This window comes from Musca autumnalis, unplaced genomic scaffold (genome assembly GCF_047663935.1).
Source record: "Musca autumnalis isolate F117 unplaced genomic scaffold, ASM4766393v1 scaffold_5, whole genome shotgun sequence".
In the NCBI taxonomy this organism is placed as follows: Eukaryota; Metazoa; Arthropoda; class Insecta; order Diptera; family Muscidae; genus Musca; species Musca autumnalis.
Genome location: NW_027412088.1, coordinates 205,671,506 through 205,688,359, shown reverse-complemented (window position 1 = coordinate 205,688,359; position 16,854 = coordinate 205,671,506). Strand labels below are relative to the sequence as shown.

The window sequence follows — 16,854 nt, the reverse complement described above, 5'->3', positions numbered from 1 at the left end:
TCTACCTATCAAATGAACTTGTCATATGATATCGTGGGGCTATTATACATACTTTGTATGCTGCCCAAACATATTGGCCGGTAACAATGCCAACGAATGTTCATCCTAGAATCTGAAATTAAAGTCCTGAGTGACAGATGCATGCCAAATGTATCTGGTTTTTGCGCAAGAAATTCCACCGCGTCTGTAAAAGACCCACATTCCATGCACCCGACCACCAAATCTGATTATCTTTTCCGTTGTGATGTCATCCGGTCCACACCACGACGTAGGTGTGTATTACAAAATATCTCTAGTTAATAAGTGATATCATATCGAAACGTTGGCTACAGACCAACATTAATCTGTCGACGAGCTAAGTCGACCTGGCCGTCCGTCCGTCAATCCAAAACTTGTAATCACGCCACCGGTCGCTATTGCCATAGTATTATCACGAAGTTCCTGGTGAAGATGTGGTTCCCCTAGTGGATGAAACATATTGAATTCGGTGATAGCCGGACACTAGGTCGTAATGGGCCGGTTAGTTTTGTTCTTATGTGCTGATTTTATATGCTGTCATAAAATGTACCACCTACTAATCAAGACGACTAGCCGAGCCTTAAATCAGTACCATGTAGGTTGCTGATGGTGGTCAAGTCAGAACCAAAGTGCGCAAGAAGCCTACTATCTCCTTGCTGTACTTTCCTTGCTCATCCCCTAGGCTATTATAGGGCTGACTCTCGAAACGTCATTTGCTTTGCAACTGTCTTAGACATCCCATTCCATATCACAATGATACCACATTAATACCCAGTACGTCATCCCAAATCATTGCTGTTGCGCATTTGCAACGCAGAATAGGCTTGATATATGCATCGGGAAGACTTTATAACGGTGTACATTCTAATAACTGAGACGCAGCCTATAATTGCACTCCATTAACAGCAATGAAACATCAACCAGTAGGCTTTAATCCTTGTGCAACCTTATACTTATTAACCATAGCCCTTCATCTTTAATTTAATACGGATTGTGGCAAAATTACTGGCCCAGTTCCTAACGCCTTCTAGCATCTATAGTTTGGTAGTGACTCATGTGCCTTTATGTAATGTTTTCATTTCCCTTAGTTTGATCGAACTAGAGGTTGGAGCCTAAACGTTGTTCCACGTCAGGTTGATTCCTAGGCGAAGTGACGACAGGTTGCACATATTTGAACCCGCCCCGAATATAACCAACACATACTTGTCCATAAAGGTGAGGGTTATTAAACTCTACCACCACTCCTTAACTGGCCACTCGTAGGCCGAAACGTTTAATTTCCCATTGCGGCGACTTGGTAACGGAACTACACAGGTGACTATGCCTACGTAATTCCGATTCCGACACCGTCCTATCTAGCGATGGGTCGCATCCCTCAACAGTTTTTTTGTGTGACATAACCTATAAATGTAAACAAATACTTTATCAAATCGATTTATTTATGTTTCTTTAAGAAATTATTTCTTTCAGCAAATTTTGCAAATTTCTGCTTTCATCAAAACAAATCAAATCAGCTGTTTTCTATTTATTGTACATACAAAAATAGGAAGGGCTCTAATGATTGGTTTACATTTACGAAATCCACTCGATTTCAACTGTCAAATCCATATGTTAAACGTCAAATGAAATCCAGATGAGATTTCATTTGACGTTTGAGCTATGGAATTGACAGTTGAAATCGAGTGGATTTCGTAAATGTAAACTTAGCATAAAACGAAAAAGTTACACATGGGTTCACACATCATTTTGATAGATGAAATTTTTTATATGGATCACATCATTGTACAATAATTCTTAGGTAGGCCACAGCTAACAGCTGATTACATTTTTTTTTTGTTATGGCTTAATCTGTCAAAACCGTGTTGACATGCAGAGTTGATATTTATTATTGATCAAAAATTCAGCTCTGTTTTGTTTTCATTTCAACATTTCGTTCTTCTTCTTCTTCTTTGTTTACTCATCCGTTATCATTCATCAAAACAATTTTGACGTTTTAAGCCATAGCGACAGGGTTGTATTTTATAAAACTTCAAAATTAGTAAACAAAAAGGTAACAACTGGGTTTGTTTACAAAATACCATGGTTTAATAATAAAGGTTAGCTTAAGCATCCTGTCAATTTAATTTTTTTTCTTTCGAGTGTTCCTAAACCGTCAAAACAATACACAAAGTCTTTATATGTGTGTGTGATGTTTGAATAATATGCCAACAATTTTAAAAACAATCGAATTCAATGATTTTCAAAATTGTGTTTAGAAAATTTGTATGGAAGAAATCCTTCAGCTTATTATTGAAATAAACATTTTATCATATCCACAACTCGATTATGTGGAGAAACCTTGGCCCTTCATTCATTTTTGCGTTTTTTATAAAATGCTCAAAATTGGTATTTTGTAAACAACCCCAGTTGTTGCCTTTTTGTTTACTAATTTTGAAGTTTTATGAATTCAGGAAAAACAAGGGTTCTATAGATTTTTTTCATTTAAATCTACCTCTTTACTTATACCATGCAAAATACCAATTTTGAGCATTTTATAAATTTTAGTAAATTTTGAAACATTTGTCAATGTATGTGTGAATATTTTATGCAGGATAGAAATCAAAATGATTTTGATTTTGAAAATTAACCCCTTTCAATCGGATGAATTTTGTTTATTTTCCAAGTGACAAACAAATAATTTTTGAAAACAACAACTTCTATTTGTGATAAAATTAAACAATTGGAAAATTTCAACTCAAAATCGAATTTTTGGAGGAAAATATACATATATTTTTTTGAAATTGGATTGAAGGGATGCCACACACTAGTCAATCACACACGTACATAAAGGGTTCATTTGGCAGTGCAGTTTGGCAGTATAGTGTATGCCCGGCATAATAAAAGAACAAGGACAACATAGTCCGAATTGTTCTGTATTCCTTTATCACTGCTATGCCTAAATACGACCGTATTCCCAGGGCGTGTGTGGTGAAAAAAGTAGAACACATGTATTCTTATGAGAACTACCGAAATACGTCGGGCGTATACTTTTTGTAAGTTGAACATTTTCAACTTTGACAGAACGTACGATATGTTATTGTATGTATGTATGTGTGTGTTTTGTATTTTGAAAACAAAAGCCCAACAAAACATGAAATACAATTTATTGCAAAGGAAAAATGTTTGTTTTACGAATGAAAACATTTAATAAAGTTTCAGTCGCGGTTTTTGTGTTTTAAATAGGATTTCGGATTCAACGTATTAGGGTAATACGGACGCTCAGAGAGCGTTGTTGTGGTAGGTAGGTGAATATTTTGGTACGTCACGACTTAAATTAGGTATAGCTGTCAGAAATGACGCCCAACTTTACTCAAACGTTGGATATGTTTTCGGCTTCAGAAAGTATCATTTCGCATTTCCCCTGACTGACATTTCTGGTGATTACCTCAATCCCGTCAAAGCTTTTATCGAGGCGGATAAGTTCAAAGCCCACAGTTAATTTTAACGGCGCCAAAATAATTCAGAGAAATGAATTGCAGATCCCTGATATTTGTGGACTGTGGATTCGATCTTCATACTTTCAAAAAAGCAAAGAAAAAAATTGATCAGTGTTTCGTGGTTTAACATGTCTTCATCTTTGAAATTAATTTACAAAAGATTATTTTAATTGTAATGAAGACTTTTAGCATTCCATTTTGTATTTAGTAAATATTTTGCATAAGGATTTCGCGTATAAAACATGGAGGTAAATATTGTTGTTGGATTGCATTTCACTTGTTGCAACATGCCACAGAACGATGTTTTTCTTTTGAAGAACTTGCCACGACAACTGACAACGAAGACAGAAAGTTGCAGAAAGAAACAATAATCAACATTCAATCCACCAATTGATGATCGATTGTTGCTCATTCATAAATAAACAATACTGTTACCGTTATTTTTATAATGATGCTGTATGTGTTCGTGTGTGTGTATATTTATGTTTTCTCTCGTTTATTTAGATAGGTAATAAAAAACCTTTGTGTTTTGTTCCAATTAATTCGCTCAGTGATGTCCAACCGATACGTTGCTGTTCGTTTAGTGAAGACGGTTTACTTTATGCTGTGGGTTCCAACTCCAAAACATTACGTATATGTTTGTATCCCCCACAGATTAACAATATAAGGTATGTTGTAATTTTAATCATTTTTATTGTTCTTTATTTTAATATTTCCGACATTTATTTCTTTAGTAAACCCACACAAACCAGTGTAATCTTCAAACGCACCAAACATCACAAGGGTTCGATTTATTGTCTATCATGGTCCAAAGATGGACAGTTTATTGCTAGTGGTTCCAATGATAAGACAATTAAAATCATTAAATACAGCAGTGAAAATAAACAGCTGGAGGGCAGAGAACTGGAGCTGACCATGCATGATGGAACGGTTCGTGATTTATGTTTTATGAATGAATCTTCTTCCACGGAAAGAAAGTTGCTGGTCAGCGGTGGTGCTGGAGACTGCAAACTGTACATAAGCGATTGTGGAGTTTTAACACCAATGCAGGCATATTCGGGGCATTCTGGTCATATTTATTCATTATATAGTTGGGAGAATAATATGGTGGTAACTGGATCACAGGTAGAAATCTCTAACTTGAGATGTCAGATGCTGAAACATTTCTTGACGGATATTGGAAGCTTTGGGGAAAGAGAAGATAAATAATGTACATCTGAAACTTGTTTGGGATTAAACGTTATTCCTTGATAGGTATAAAAATCGGCTTCAAAACAATGTAGATCCGAATGGCTTCACTAAAAATAACCAGCCGAATTTCAATTGTGGGTGTATGGGCCAACAATATATCGATTGCGATTGATTTAAATCACAATACCCCATCTCTTTTTACTCAGAAATCTTTCAGCTTCGGCATCAAATATAAATATTAAAATATTCATCTTTTATAATTTAATTTTGATGATTGCAGGACAAAACCATACGTTTCTGGGATATTCGTGTTCCAGAGTGCATCAATACCGTATTGCCTTGTAGCTATTACGACACCATGGGTTCTCCGGTTACTGCAGTTTGTGTTGATCCAACGGGCAGATTATTGGTCTCTGGACACGAAGATGCTTCTTGTGTTCTGCATGATATACGCCGCAACAGACAAATTCAATGCTTTCAACCACATTCAGCTGATATAAGGTATTGTGACTGATCTTCAGGTGTGATTGATCGATGTATTTATTATTTGGCTTTTCTACTTCCTTGCAGATCAATACGTTTTTCGCCCTCAGCCTACTACTTGCTAACATGTGGCTATGATAACAAAATAGTGCTTACAGATTTGCAAGGTAATTTAACTTTATCTCTACCATCCGTTGTGGTAGGGGAACACAGTGACAAAGTTATATCAGCGAGATGGCATCCAAGAGATTTTTCAATACTAACAACATCGGCTGATAAAACTGCCAAATTGTGGGCTATACCAAATATCTAAGAGAGAGATCATTTCGTATACTATGCCAAAAAAAATCGATGACGACAAAGAAGAACAAGAGGTATGGATGTCGTAGGATGTAAACACACAAGCAATCAAAAAGTCTGTTTAGTAATAACTTTAAAAGGTACATTTCCAGTTTTCGATTTCATCACTTAATTCACAGAGCATCTTTTTATGTTAGTGTTTTTTGTGTAGATTTTAAGCTTATTTATTATTATCTTTATGTCTGTCGTGTCAATCTCAAAATAAACAAATGAAAAGAAGACACTCTATTGGGGAGATGTGATGGAAACTAAATCGTTTTGTTCGATCTGTTGCTCTTTAGGTTTTTTTTATAAACTAGAGGAGCCATATATGTAGGTATGTGCCTTCCATTCCAGAGTAGACATGTTTATAATCTAGAAAATACCTATGAGGACGGTTATCGTTTCAGATCATTTGGAGTTGATACGATAACTGTCGAACGGATCAATCGATTTGGTTCAAATTTTGGGTATCGTAATATTTTGCCCAAACTCAGTTTAAGGTCGAAAATAGGTCACATGGGTCCACACCTTCTGGTACCTCCCCCACAAAAGTTTAAAAATTTTGGTAAAATGGTGCATCCGATTATCACTCCCAGATATAGATCAGGTAGTACGTAAGATAATCCTCGAAGGGAGAATCCGATTTGGTCCAAACTTTGTACATCGTATTATTTCTTACCGTCTCGGATTATGTCCGAATATTGACTACATCGTACCTCCCACACAAAGTATGGAAAGAGTGTAGTTTAAGAACTCGTCTGGGATCGTTTTTAAAGTTTTGGCAACAAGTTGTGGCCCTTGTTACGACGGTAAAATTGTTTCGGGGCCAAGTTCATGCTTTCTGAGAAATTGGTTTACATCTTTTCTTTACTTTCCCTTTTTTTACTCTAGAAAGGGCATACAGGGTACATTTAATCATAGAAAAGACTGAAGGCTCGTGTTCTGAAAATGAGATAAGTAGGGCTTTTGTATGATATGAATTATCTTTATATGGACCTTATATTGTAAGTGGTACTGTAATATGTTCTATTCTGGAGAAGAGATCATTAGGACCTTCTATTTCAAGGAAAATATCCTTAGGGATTTTTATTACAGTCGTGGTATTAAAATTCTTCTTTAGGGCCCTATTCATGACTTCTTCAAAGGTTCTTCTACATAAAGAATATCTTTTCAATAGTCTTTGAGGTTAATGTAATTTAATGAGCTCCAATAATCTACGAGCATTAACAAAAATAAATTTCATTTATGCTTCGAAGAAAATGGAAAATTTTTTGTTTTATTTGCATTTCTTAAGTAACTACGACGATTCCTTCAAACCTTCGAATTATCTTTTAAATAAAAAGTGTTGCATTTGTAGTTGTTGTTTTGGTTAGTTGTATTATTATTTGCACATTACTTTATTAAGTGATTTTTGTAGAATAAACCTATAACAATTCATACTGACGAAGGTGCATTCTTTGAATTATGTCTCGACAATCATTGAATACTCGCTTGATGTTCTCAGTATCTACAGCACATGTAAAATGGGGATAGCAATAATGTTTCCCATCACCACTAGCAGTAGATATACGCTAAAAAAAAACCAAAAATGTACAAAGGCAATTAGAATTATGAAATAAATCATCAAAAAGAGAGGAATATGCAAATAGATGGCGTACCAAAAACTCATCACGTATGAAATACTTAGCTCTTATGACTTCAGGATCATCTCCAGACTCGATTATTGCATCACCTAGAGTGAAAAAAATGAAAAAGTGGTTTATTTTTGGTTATTTTTGGGGAGTGGACAAACTTACTTGGTGTTTGATATTTATTGAACTCGGCAAAATAATCCGAGAGTTTACTTTTACCAGCTTTTATTTTTTCAGCTAACAAATCTTGTTTGTTGAGAAACAGAATAACAGATATTGTACGCAACCATCTGAAATTGACAAACGTAAAGAGATGTTAGAAGATCTTCAATCGAATAGATCACCCACCCTTTATTTATATTTACCTATTATTCCAAATGCTTTTAAATAATTCCAAGGATTCTCGTAATCGATTTTGTGTTGGATCCTCACGTAAAACCATATTATAGCTAGAACATGCGGTTACAAATATAATTGCAGTAACGTCATTAAAGCATTGTATCCACTTTCGACGTTCGTCCCTTTGGCCTCCCACATCAAACATGCTGTAATGGTAAACAAATATTAGCAAATTTCTAATGTATTGCAAAATTTGTTCAAGAGAAATAAAACTTACTGGAAATTGACTTTGTCAACTTGAAATCTTGTTTCAAAAATACCAGAAGTTAGTACACGACACCGCAAAATATCCTGTTCATTAGGTGTGTAGTTGGGTTGCTTTATTATGCTTACTCGATCCAAAAAGCTAAAAAGGAAATGAGGGAGAAGAAGAAGAAATACATTTAGTAACCATTACTTCCAATTGGTAGTTCATTCGTTCTCCCTCTCTCTTTACTTACTACTTTGCACAATCAATTAATTGATATTCATTTGATCTTTCATAAGTCGCCAATACACCTCTATCCTTCCATAATTCTTCTGTGTGTTCATAAAACTCTGGAGGATAGTTGAAATCAGGACCTGTGTTGGGAATAAAAAAGGAAATCTATTAGTAACTACATCATGGAGTTATTCCACTTGATTCCACTTACTTGAAGCATAATCCTGTATGTACTCGACTCTGATCTCGTTTTCCTTTTTCTCTAAAGGTATAGGTGGATTCAATGTGCTCATTGCACCAGTAATAGTCTAGGGGAATGGAAGAAATATAAATAAAAATATGTAAAATAAAATATACACTCATATATACATATATATAAAATAATACATCAGCCTGATCATGAATATCAACTCCCCGTGAGTTTTCTCACTCTCTCCTTTCAGTTGCAACAGCAGAGAGGCAAAAGTTACAGGGAGTTTACATTCATGATTGGGCTGCATATTTAAGTTGTAAGGTAGGTATATAAGGTGCTAAAAACAGCAACACTTTCCACAGCGGTTAGGACGAAATGTGTAATTCGGTTCGAGCTTCGGCTGCTATGTCAGATTTTTTGGATCCGAAATTGAACGGAATTCGTAACGAAAGTTGCATGGAGTGGTTGACACATTTTAGGAACGAAATGTCGGAGCTAACTTGGAACGATTTCGGAACGAAAATACTTGCAAAATTCGGTAGAATGATTAATTTTTGACATTTTGCTACGAATTCGGAACGAAATGTCCATTTTTTATCCTTACAAAAATCGAATAGATTTGATTTCAAATTGTTCAGACGTGTCGTGGGTAGTACTTCCGTAAATAGACATTCACATGTTGTTTTATGTTGTCGATATGATCATCAAGCTTCTTAGGGCGAAACGAGAGAGGGAGAGAGTTCTACAAACTTGTCAAAACAATCTCTCTTGTATGGAGATCAGTCATCACCTCAGGCAACATACTGTTATCCTTATCAAGGGTAACCATTTAAACATGATGCGGGGGCTAACCGACCCAATCGCACTCACCTGACTCTCCTATATCTTAAATGATAGAAATTGATAATTCTACAAGAGAGAACGCTACAAACTTTCGAAGACAATGCTCTCCGAAATATTTGTTTCTCCCCCATAAGGAGACCATTCTACTAGACAGGCAACAATTGTTTCCCTAACGGAAGGGAACAATCCCAAAGGCAAAGCGAAGACTAATCCAGCTTCTAAATTCTTCTAAATTGGGTTTGTAGCAATGGCCATTAAGTTAAGGTTTGCACCAAGTGCTTCGAGTATATTCTAAGCTATCATCGTTGATACCCAAGCGCTTCATTCATTGTCCCAAGATCTTGCCAGTGTGTAACTTATGGGCCGATTCCGTACAGCGAGGCGAGTCATGTCGCGTCGTCTATCGTCTCTGTGACAAAATTTAAAAAATGCACTACGTACAGCGATAGAAAATAATCGTCGATAACAAGTTATTTTTTTTTTATTCGTTAGTAAAAATGTACGGCGACAGCTAATTTGTTGTCGCCGGAAAATGAACATTTCGGCGACAAAATTTGACGACGTCAGGCGATATTGCCATACGGAATCGAAAAATTGCATTTCGCAACGCGACACGACTCGCCTCGCTGTACGGAATCGGCCCATTATAGATCCCCCCGCTTAAGATATTACGAATGGAGAACAAAAACACACCCAGAACACTGAAACTAAGACGATCTTTGCAATGGGAAGTAGTGTATTCATCCAAAACAGGTAGGGTGGTAGCTCTGGAAGGAGACAAAATTCATTTCTGGAAGGGATGATGCAGTTCTATCTAACGCATCACCACAGAGAAAAAGCCATCGGCGGTTGTTGAGAGTCACTCGCCAGACAGAAAGGAGGCTTTCATAGCAGAGGATAGGAGTGGAATAAAGTTTCTTTGTTTTGAGAAGTAAAACATTTGAGAGGGTTTTCAAAGTGAGTAACGCTTTGAGATTGGTCACCCATTAACGGGAAACAACGAGTAAAAAATCAAGGGAAGAACAATATGAGGGCTAACTGAAGGCAGTATCGCTTTGTCGATAAAAACCCATCGGAGATCAATAAAAAGGAGGAATCTTTTCCATAGAATGGATTCTTCTTTCGATATCGTTGAAAGCCAATATCTAAAAAACAAGCAAGACATAGATATCCCATCAGCCTCGGACCTAAAGGGAAGAAGTAAACACAATACTTCTGAAGTCTATAGGGGTGTTTGAGTTTTTGGGCCATTATCTCAGAAAGTATGAACTTGCCCAGGAAAAAAATTGAGCCGTCGTAACAGGGCCCACATAAAGAACTTGCTGCAAGAAATTTCAAAACGATCTGAGCAGAGATGTTATCCTTATACCTTTTCCAAATTTTGTGTGGGAGGTACACGAATGAGTACCGATTTAGTTCATATTCAAACCTGATCTATGTCTGGAAGTAATATTACCATGCCGATTATCATGAATGAAATTTCCCCGTGAGTTTTGTTTTTCAGCCGTTGCAACTTAAGGGAGAAAGTGAAAAAATTCACGGAGAATTGCCGTTCATGATAACCCCCCATATGTTAAAGTTAGAGAGTTGTCGTGCGCACCATTTACCGGAAAATATTTGAACTTTAGTCGGGGGTGGTCTAAAAGTAGTGGACCGATATGGCATATCTTCGAACTTAAATTAAGTTTGGACAAAATATTACGATACCCAAACATTGAATCAAATCGGTTGATCCGTTCGAGAGTTATCGTTTTTGCCTTTAGGGGATATAAAAAAAAATGATAATTAACGAGACAAGCAGTCATGGGTCTCTGTGTTTGACATCTAAATAGGGGGTGCTGCCCCACACACAGGTGATGATGTGAGGCAAGATCGATACCGTGAGAAAGCTTGAAACTTACGAAAGATTGAGCAAATCGTTGGCTCATCATATTCATATCTATGAAGACACACATGTAGCTTCTATATTACAGAACGACACGATTCATATTCGGTCCAGGGCTGTTACTCAGCCCACCAACAAAGTATACTTTACTCGAAAAAATCAAATGTTGTGCATTGGCATCCCGAAAACGGTGTCGAGATCACTTTCGTGCAACTATAACAACAAAAACAAGACCTACATCAGTATCTTTCCAAGCCAAACTCCCTAAACCGATAATGTTTCTTGACCTATTTCATGACAGGTGGTAAATGGTTTCGGAAGTGGCACGCTTGTTTATGTTCTTACGTCGCTTCACCATTGTATCTAGACTTGAGAGATATAGAACAATGAAGGAAGGATCAACAAGTGAAGTGAACTTCCCCATATCTCCCACGTAAAATAGGGCGAAACGCATTTTTTTTTTAAATCTGAGAATAAAACTGACAACGGTACTCAAAAATGACGATAAGACACAAGTCAACACACGTCAATAATATCAAAAAATGCGGAACAAATTTCCTTTACCAAGCAATCGCAGAGAAAAATAAAAACAATTCCTTTAAAAGTTTTCTTAAGTAGACGGCCTTCGGCCGGGGATTTAAGACGTTCTCCTATGGAGAGTAGCAAATTTCGGCTATGCGAACAAAATTTTCCTTTATATCGTAAATTTTTTTCATGTAACCAAGGGAATTTTGGAACTTTGAAGGCCTATAGCTCAGCATGTATACATTACCGCAGCAAAAGTAATACATCGTTGGAATCGGTATGAAAAGCACTACCTGTAGTAAAATTTTCATAATTTTCTGCGGTGGCTCGGTAAAGGTAATATAAGCCAAAATGCTGCACAATTGTAAAAATTACAAAATTTGAACAAAGTTCACTTCAAAGAGTCTTCAAAAATCGAATGAGATGAAGTAACGATATCGCCATAAATGTTTTATGTGGAACCTCCTACCTCCCTATTATAAATGTCATTATCTCAAATCTATTGACTTTTTTCACTTACCAAAATAGCATCACGAATATTCTTTTTGATGTCATCGATTTTTTGTTTTTTCTCCTGCTCTGAAAAGCCATCCACATGCAATATACGCATTTGCTTGACAATTGTTGATTTGCCCGATTCACCAGCGCCTAGCAACAAAAGTCTATGGGTGGCCCTATAGAGCTGTTTGTCCTTTTGTAATTGTTTGGAAATTGCATCGCTGCGTCGTTTCTGACTCCTTGTATCTTCGGAATTTATATCGGATTGCTTAGAACTGGGTGAACCAAAGCAGCCCATTGCAGACCAAGGTATCCACCAACACGCTTCTCTACCTTCTTGGGTACCGTCGGGAGACTCAGCGCCCCCGTTTTCTTCGTTTTGAGCCAGTCTAAATAAGCTGCTGCTCAAAAAACTATTAGAGTTCTCTCAAATATTGCTCTTGGAATTGGGATTGTTTTGTAAGTGGGTTTTTGTTTTGGTTGGTTTTTCTTTTAGTAAGCCGCCAGTTTGAAGAATATGTTGTTGTATGGTTGTTGTGGTGGAGTGTTGTAAATATGTTGTAGCTTCTTTTAGTTGTTGCCGTTGTTGTTGTTGTTCGTCTTTTTTCTCCTTATAACAATACGCAAATTATGTATGGTTTTTATAGTAAAATGTTACAAAGTAATTTGTAGTAAATGGTTTGTTTGTGTGTTCCTCCCTGCTGACCCCCGGTTTTGGTTTTCTCTTTTTGTCTATTCTTTGTATTTGTGTCTTTCAGTAGCTTTAGGTACAGACGATTAGAATTTTGTGCAATGAAATTTGTGCTATGTTAAATCTGAAAGAAGAAAAAAAGAAACAAAACAAAAATTAGTTAACAATTGACGAGAATTGGGAATAGATGTTTGCGTCCCAAATCATATTGGCAAGCTCCTGTAACAGGTTGTAAATAACATAAGAAAGCAATGTGCAACAATTATGCATTATTGGGTATGTTTAAATGCAATTCGAAAGCTAGGTCTTGATTCACAATAGCCACTAGGCAATTCCTCTCACGTATATCGCCGCCTTCAAACTGAGAATTGCCCAATCCAAATAAAGGTTTCATAATTTAATAGATACTTCATTTCAGTTGTCCACGGACAAGGTAATTTTTTGTCTTAGAAACTAAAAAGAGGTAGTTAACAATAGTTTTTCACTAAATGTATGCATTTCTCATAAACACTTTGGCCATAATCTTAAACTCTCCATTATAGTAGATACCTGTGCGTACGTACATTTGTGTGTGTGTGTTACACCTGTCACAAGGTTAAATGAACAATTGCTGGACAAATTTGTAAACAGCCTGTTCTGCATTCTTTTCTCTACAAAGAGACGGATGACATTAGGAAAAAAAAACTTGCAAACTTTTTTGGTATTATCAAATTCGGAACAACCTACTACTGTGTGTATAGATACATTGTATATATGTATGACCAAATTAAAAAACATAAAAAGGCATGGCTCTTTTAATATTTTCTTCTCAAAGTTCACCTTGTGAAATAGAAATATTTGAAACATTTTGGAATTTTATTTTTGTTTTTATTTTTCCCATAGAACAACAAAAATGAAACAAACTAGAGTTGTCCACCACACGTATTTGGGCATAACAGTCTTTATATTGTACCTACACCTTCTTCTTGTCACAACATTTATACAAACACCCGCAGCCCACCCACCCACCATCCGTACGACAGATATTGAAAACCAAACCCAACTAGCCAAGCCAGCCAGCCAACAATCCAACAAGCAGCTAATAAACTTTGTTCGATCTATGACAATGAAGTAATAATATGTTTTCAAAGTGAAATTTGTTTTAATTTATTATTCAATAAGTAAAGCTCTGGTAAATTAATCCCCAAAAAATAAATTGGAAAAAAATGAATACGACGATTATCTCTGCCTACGCGCCTGTGTTTTGTATTTATACTAAATACATACACTCTATACACTGTTATATTCGAGGGGTGTAAAAATTTGCGTATGGACGGTCGGTGGCAAGGCATTATTAACTTGTGCAGCTTCCTGGTCTTTCTATAACTCAAGATTTGATGGAATTTTGAAGTTTTGTTAGTTTCCTCTGCCAAAATTTTCATTTTGTTGGGGCCATCACTCAGAGATGGTGGCTACATAATTCTTTTTTGGTGATTTTGTCTTTTCTTCTACGATAAATCATATACCTAATGTATATATGTATGTAGCCGTTTTTTGGCTATAAAAAGTAGAAATATATGTATGTACATACAAACATATATATGTTGTTAACTTTTTTTCTAAATTGTGTACCACCGACGAAGAAGAAAATCTCATTCGTTAATTTAGCGCATTTCATTCTAATTCTTTTATTTCATTTCACTTTTACATTTCCATTTTTCTCTAACCTCTTCACTTTTCTTTTCGTTTTTTTGGACGACGTTTATGTATATAAATATGTATGTATTGTATATATAAACATTTTATCTTTATGAGAGCAAGTCAGGCAGGCAGCAGCAATTATTGAATGGATATAGTTAAAAATATCATATCATTAATAAAATAATTTGAGGCGGCAGGGCAGGCACTGCAGAACGAACGTAACGAAAGGACGGACGGGCGGACAGACGCAGGAAAGCACAAAAATGTAATATTGAAGGTACATATAATTTGGAAAGCATAAATAAATTGCCGTCGAAACGCATTGACACCACCGAAAATAGTTCCTTCCTTTGCAATTAAATATCTTGTCTTCTGCCTACTACTAACACCAACCAGCCAGCCATTCAACCAACAACCAAACACTGTAGATAGATATAAATTATTAATATTTTCTTCTCTTTTATTTATCTTCTTGTTGGTTGGTTGTGTGTGCTTGATTGTGTGTTGGGGAGTATGGAGAGCAGATGAATTGACACCAGAATCTTTTTCTTATTCGTTTTTTTTTGTTCTTGTTTTACACCAACTACAAAACTAAACTGCAATTTACACATTTGGGCGATGGCAGCTGGAATTTAATTATTTATTCATGGCACCGAACTGTTTCGGTTAAAGATTTGTTTTAATTTTGTATGAGAAAATATTTTTACGATTTTACTCACTTTCTTTCCTAGAGTTTCTATGTATTCAATCACTGAAAAATAGTGTCGTAAAAGTACTCAGTATATGAATACTCGGTTACAGGGACAATCCGAGTAATCGTCACGAAAAAGTAGTTGATTATGTGGGATATAAAGAACATTACGGCGATTGAGCTTTAAAGATTTGTTGGAATTTTCAGATTACGGGTACGCATGGTACAATAAAGTAGAGGTAGGCCAGGTTTGAAAATCGCTGAAAAATACAACCCTGCAGCCATGGCTTAAAACATCAAATGGCATGGTGCAATAATAAAGGTAGATGTATAGGCATAGTTTGTCCCATGGTACAATAAAGTCGAGGTTGGCCAGTATTGGGATTCCCTAACGCATTTTTTGGTTACAGACAAAAATCGGTCAAATTAAAATGCTTGCAATTTCGATAATTACTAGGCGTTTACACTAGACAGTTTGTCTTCAAATACAACTCTGATTTACTAACACATACATACATTTGTCGTTTGGCTACCAGCTGTCCATCATTCTTTCACAGACAGCCAGGTTAACAAAATTTTGACATTTTTTGTAAAAATGTGTGAGATAATAATTGAAATGTGTTGAAAACAAAAGAACATGAACAAAAACAAAATATGTGAACGGAAAACAAAAGGAATTCGATGATTTTCATTCATAATTTTACAACTGTTTTTGCAGTTGTCTGGACGCCTACGTCACAAAGGCAAGTTTTGGGATTTTGACAACCAATACATGAAGTCAACTGTCCTGTCATTTGTAAACGCAGGGTTAACGAAATTTGTAGGTCGCTAAGTCCTACCGATAGCAACAGTGTTGCCAACTTTTATTCATACTTTTCATTCATTATTTTGCGTTTTAATTTTACCGATTTTTGTCGGTAATTAAAAAATGCGTTAGAGAATCCCACTACAGGTATGAAAATCGCTGAAAAATACAACCATTCATCCATGGCTTAAAAAGTCAAAAGGCATGGTGCAATAATAAAGGTAGATGTATCTGCATAGTAAGTCCGTTAAAAAGGCATATGGAATGTAGAACTTCATAGTGTTAAAATTACCATATAGAGTAAAAAATAATAACTATTACTTTAGCTAGGCTCCAGAATATTGTTGCTAGAAAAGTATTCCAAAAATAACAAAAGTTGTACCCAAACTTGTGACAGTAAAAATGTCATTCTCTTATTTTCTACTGGACAAGTTTTGCTAATCTAACATCGTGATAGATGGCATCCGATTTGCAGATACATTTCAGCTAGAATTTTTACAATATTTGTAATTTTTCCATTCCCGTGCTTTTGGAACAAATTACAATTAATATCAATATTTGTTCTATCGCAAGTATTTATTACTATTAAAAATATTAAGATATAATAGTGTTGCAGCAGAAGTTTTTTGTTGGAACAATTCACCTATGCATCTACCTTTATTATATACATAATGTCAACAACAATAAAAAATGTCAACCCTGCTTTGACAGAATAGACCATAATAAAAAAATTGTAATCAGCTGTTAGCTCTGGCCTACCTTATAATTATTCTACCAAGCCAGTGGGCATGGTACAATAATACAGGTAGCATTATCATGCCAGCTGATGGTAACATAATTGCTCTGTTCCAGAACCTGCAAGAAGCTACTATTTTTTACTACGATAACATTTTTTCCTTTATGTTATCGGAAAAAATGGTAAAAATTAGTAGATTCTTGCAGTACTGGAACAGACCAAATGTGTAAATTGCATTGAATTGATGTCAAATTTTGACATCTTATGTTGCCAACAATTGCCGATGCGGCTACCTGTGTATTTGTACCATGCCAGTGGGTTTGTTAGCTAGTCCATATTTACATTA

The 16,854-nt window shown here is 35.8% G+C and overlaps 2 protein-coding genes across 15 annotated transcripts; one reads left to right on the top strand and one right to left on the bottom strand.

Moving 5' to 3' along the window:
* The first annotated feature begins 3,536 nt into the window (after nucleotides 1–3,536).
* Nucleotides 3,537–5,781, top strand: LOC141386448 (WD repeat-containing protein 47). Its single transcript, XM_073954936.1, has 5 exons — nucleotides 3,537–3,742; nucleotides 3,999–4,162; nucleotides 4,229–4,619; nucleotides 4,966–5,186; nucleotides 5,256–5,781. Exons 1-5 carry the CDS (start codon nucleotides 3,737–3,739, stop codon nucleotides 5,479–5,481), a joined length of 1,008 nt encoding a protein of 335 aa, XP_073811037.1. The 5' UTR covers nucleotides 3,537–3,736; the 3' UTR covers nucleotides 5,482–5,781.
* A 1,079-nt stretch (nucleotides 5,782–6,860) lies between these two features.
* Nucleotides 6,861–15,141, bottom strand: Galphas (G protein alpha s subunit). 14 transcript variants are annotated; one of them, XM_073954928.1, is made up of 10 exons: nucleotides 13,863–14,700; nucleotides 13,160–13,246; nucleotides 11,928–12,720; nucleotides 8,173–8,269; nucleotides 7,981–8,101; nucleotides 7,758–7,886; nucleotides 7,507–7,686; nucleotides 7,307–7,431; nucleotides 7,169–7,242; nucleotides 6,861–7,081 (listed from the first exon to the last, which is right to left on the bottom strand). In XM_073954928.1, the coding sequence occupies exons 3-10, from the start codon at nucleotides 12,201–12,203 to the stop codon at nucleotides 6,935–6,937; spliced, it is 1,149 nt and encodes a 382-aa protein (XP_073811029.1). In that variant the 5' UTR covers nucleotides 12,204–12,720; nucleotides 13,160–13,246; nucleotides 13,863–14,700; the 3' UTR covers nucleotides 6,861–6,934. The 14 variants fall into 14 exon arrangements, with proteins under 14 accessions (XP_073811029.1, XP_073811034.1, XP_073811026.1 ...); XM_073954933.1 differs by having other exon boundaries at nucleotides 13,146–13,246; nucleotides 14,664–14,697; XM_073954925.1 differs by having other exon boundaries at nucleotides 14,664–14,697.
* Nucleotides 15,142–16,854: the final 1,713 nt, after the last annotated feature.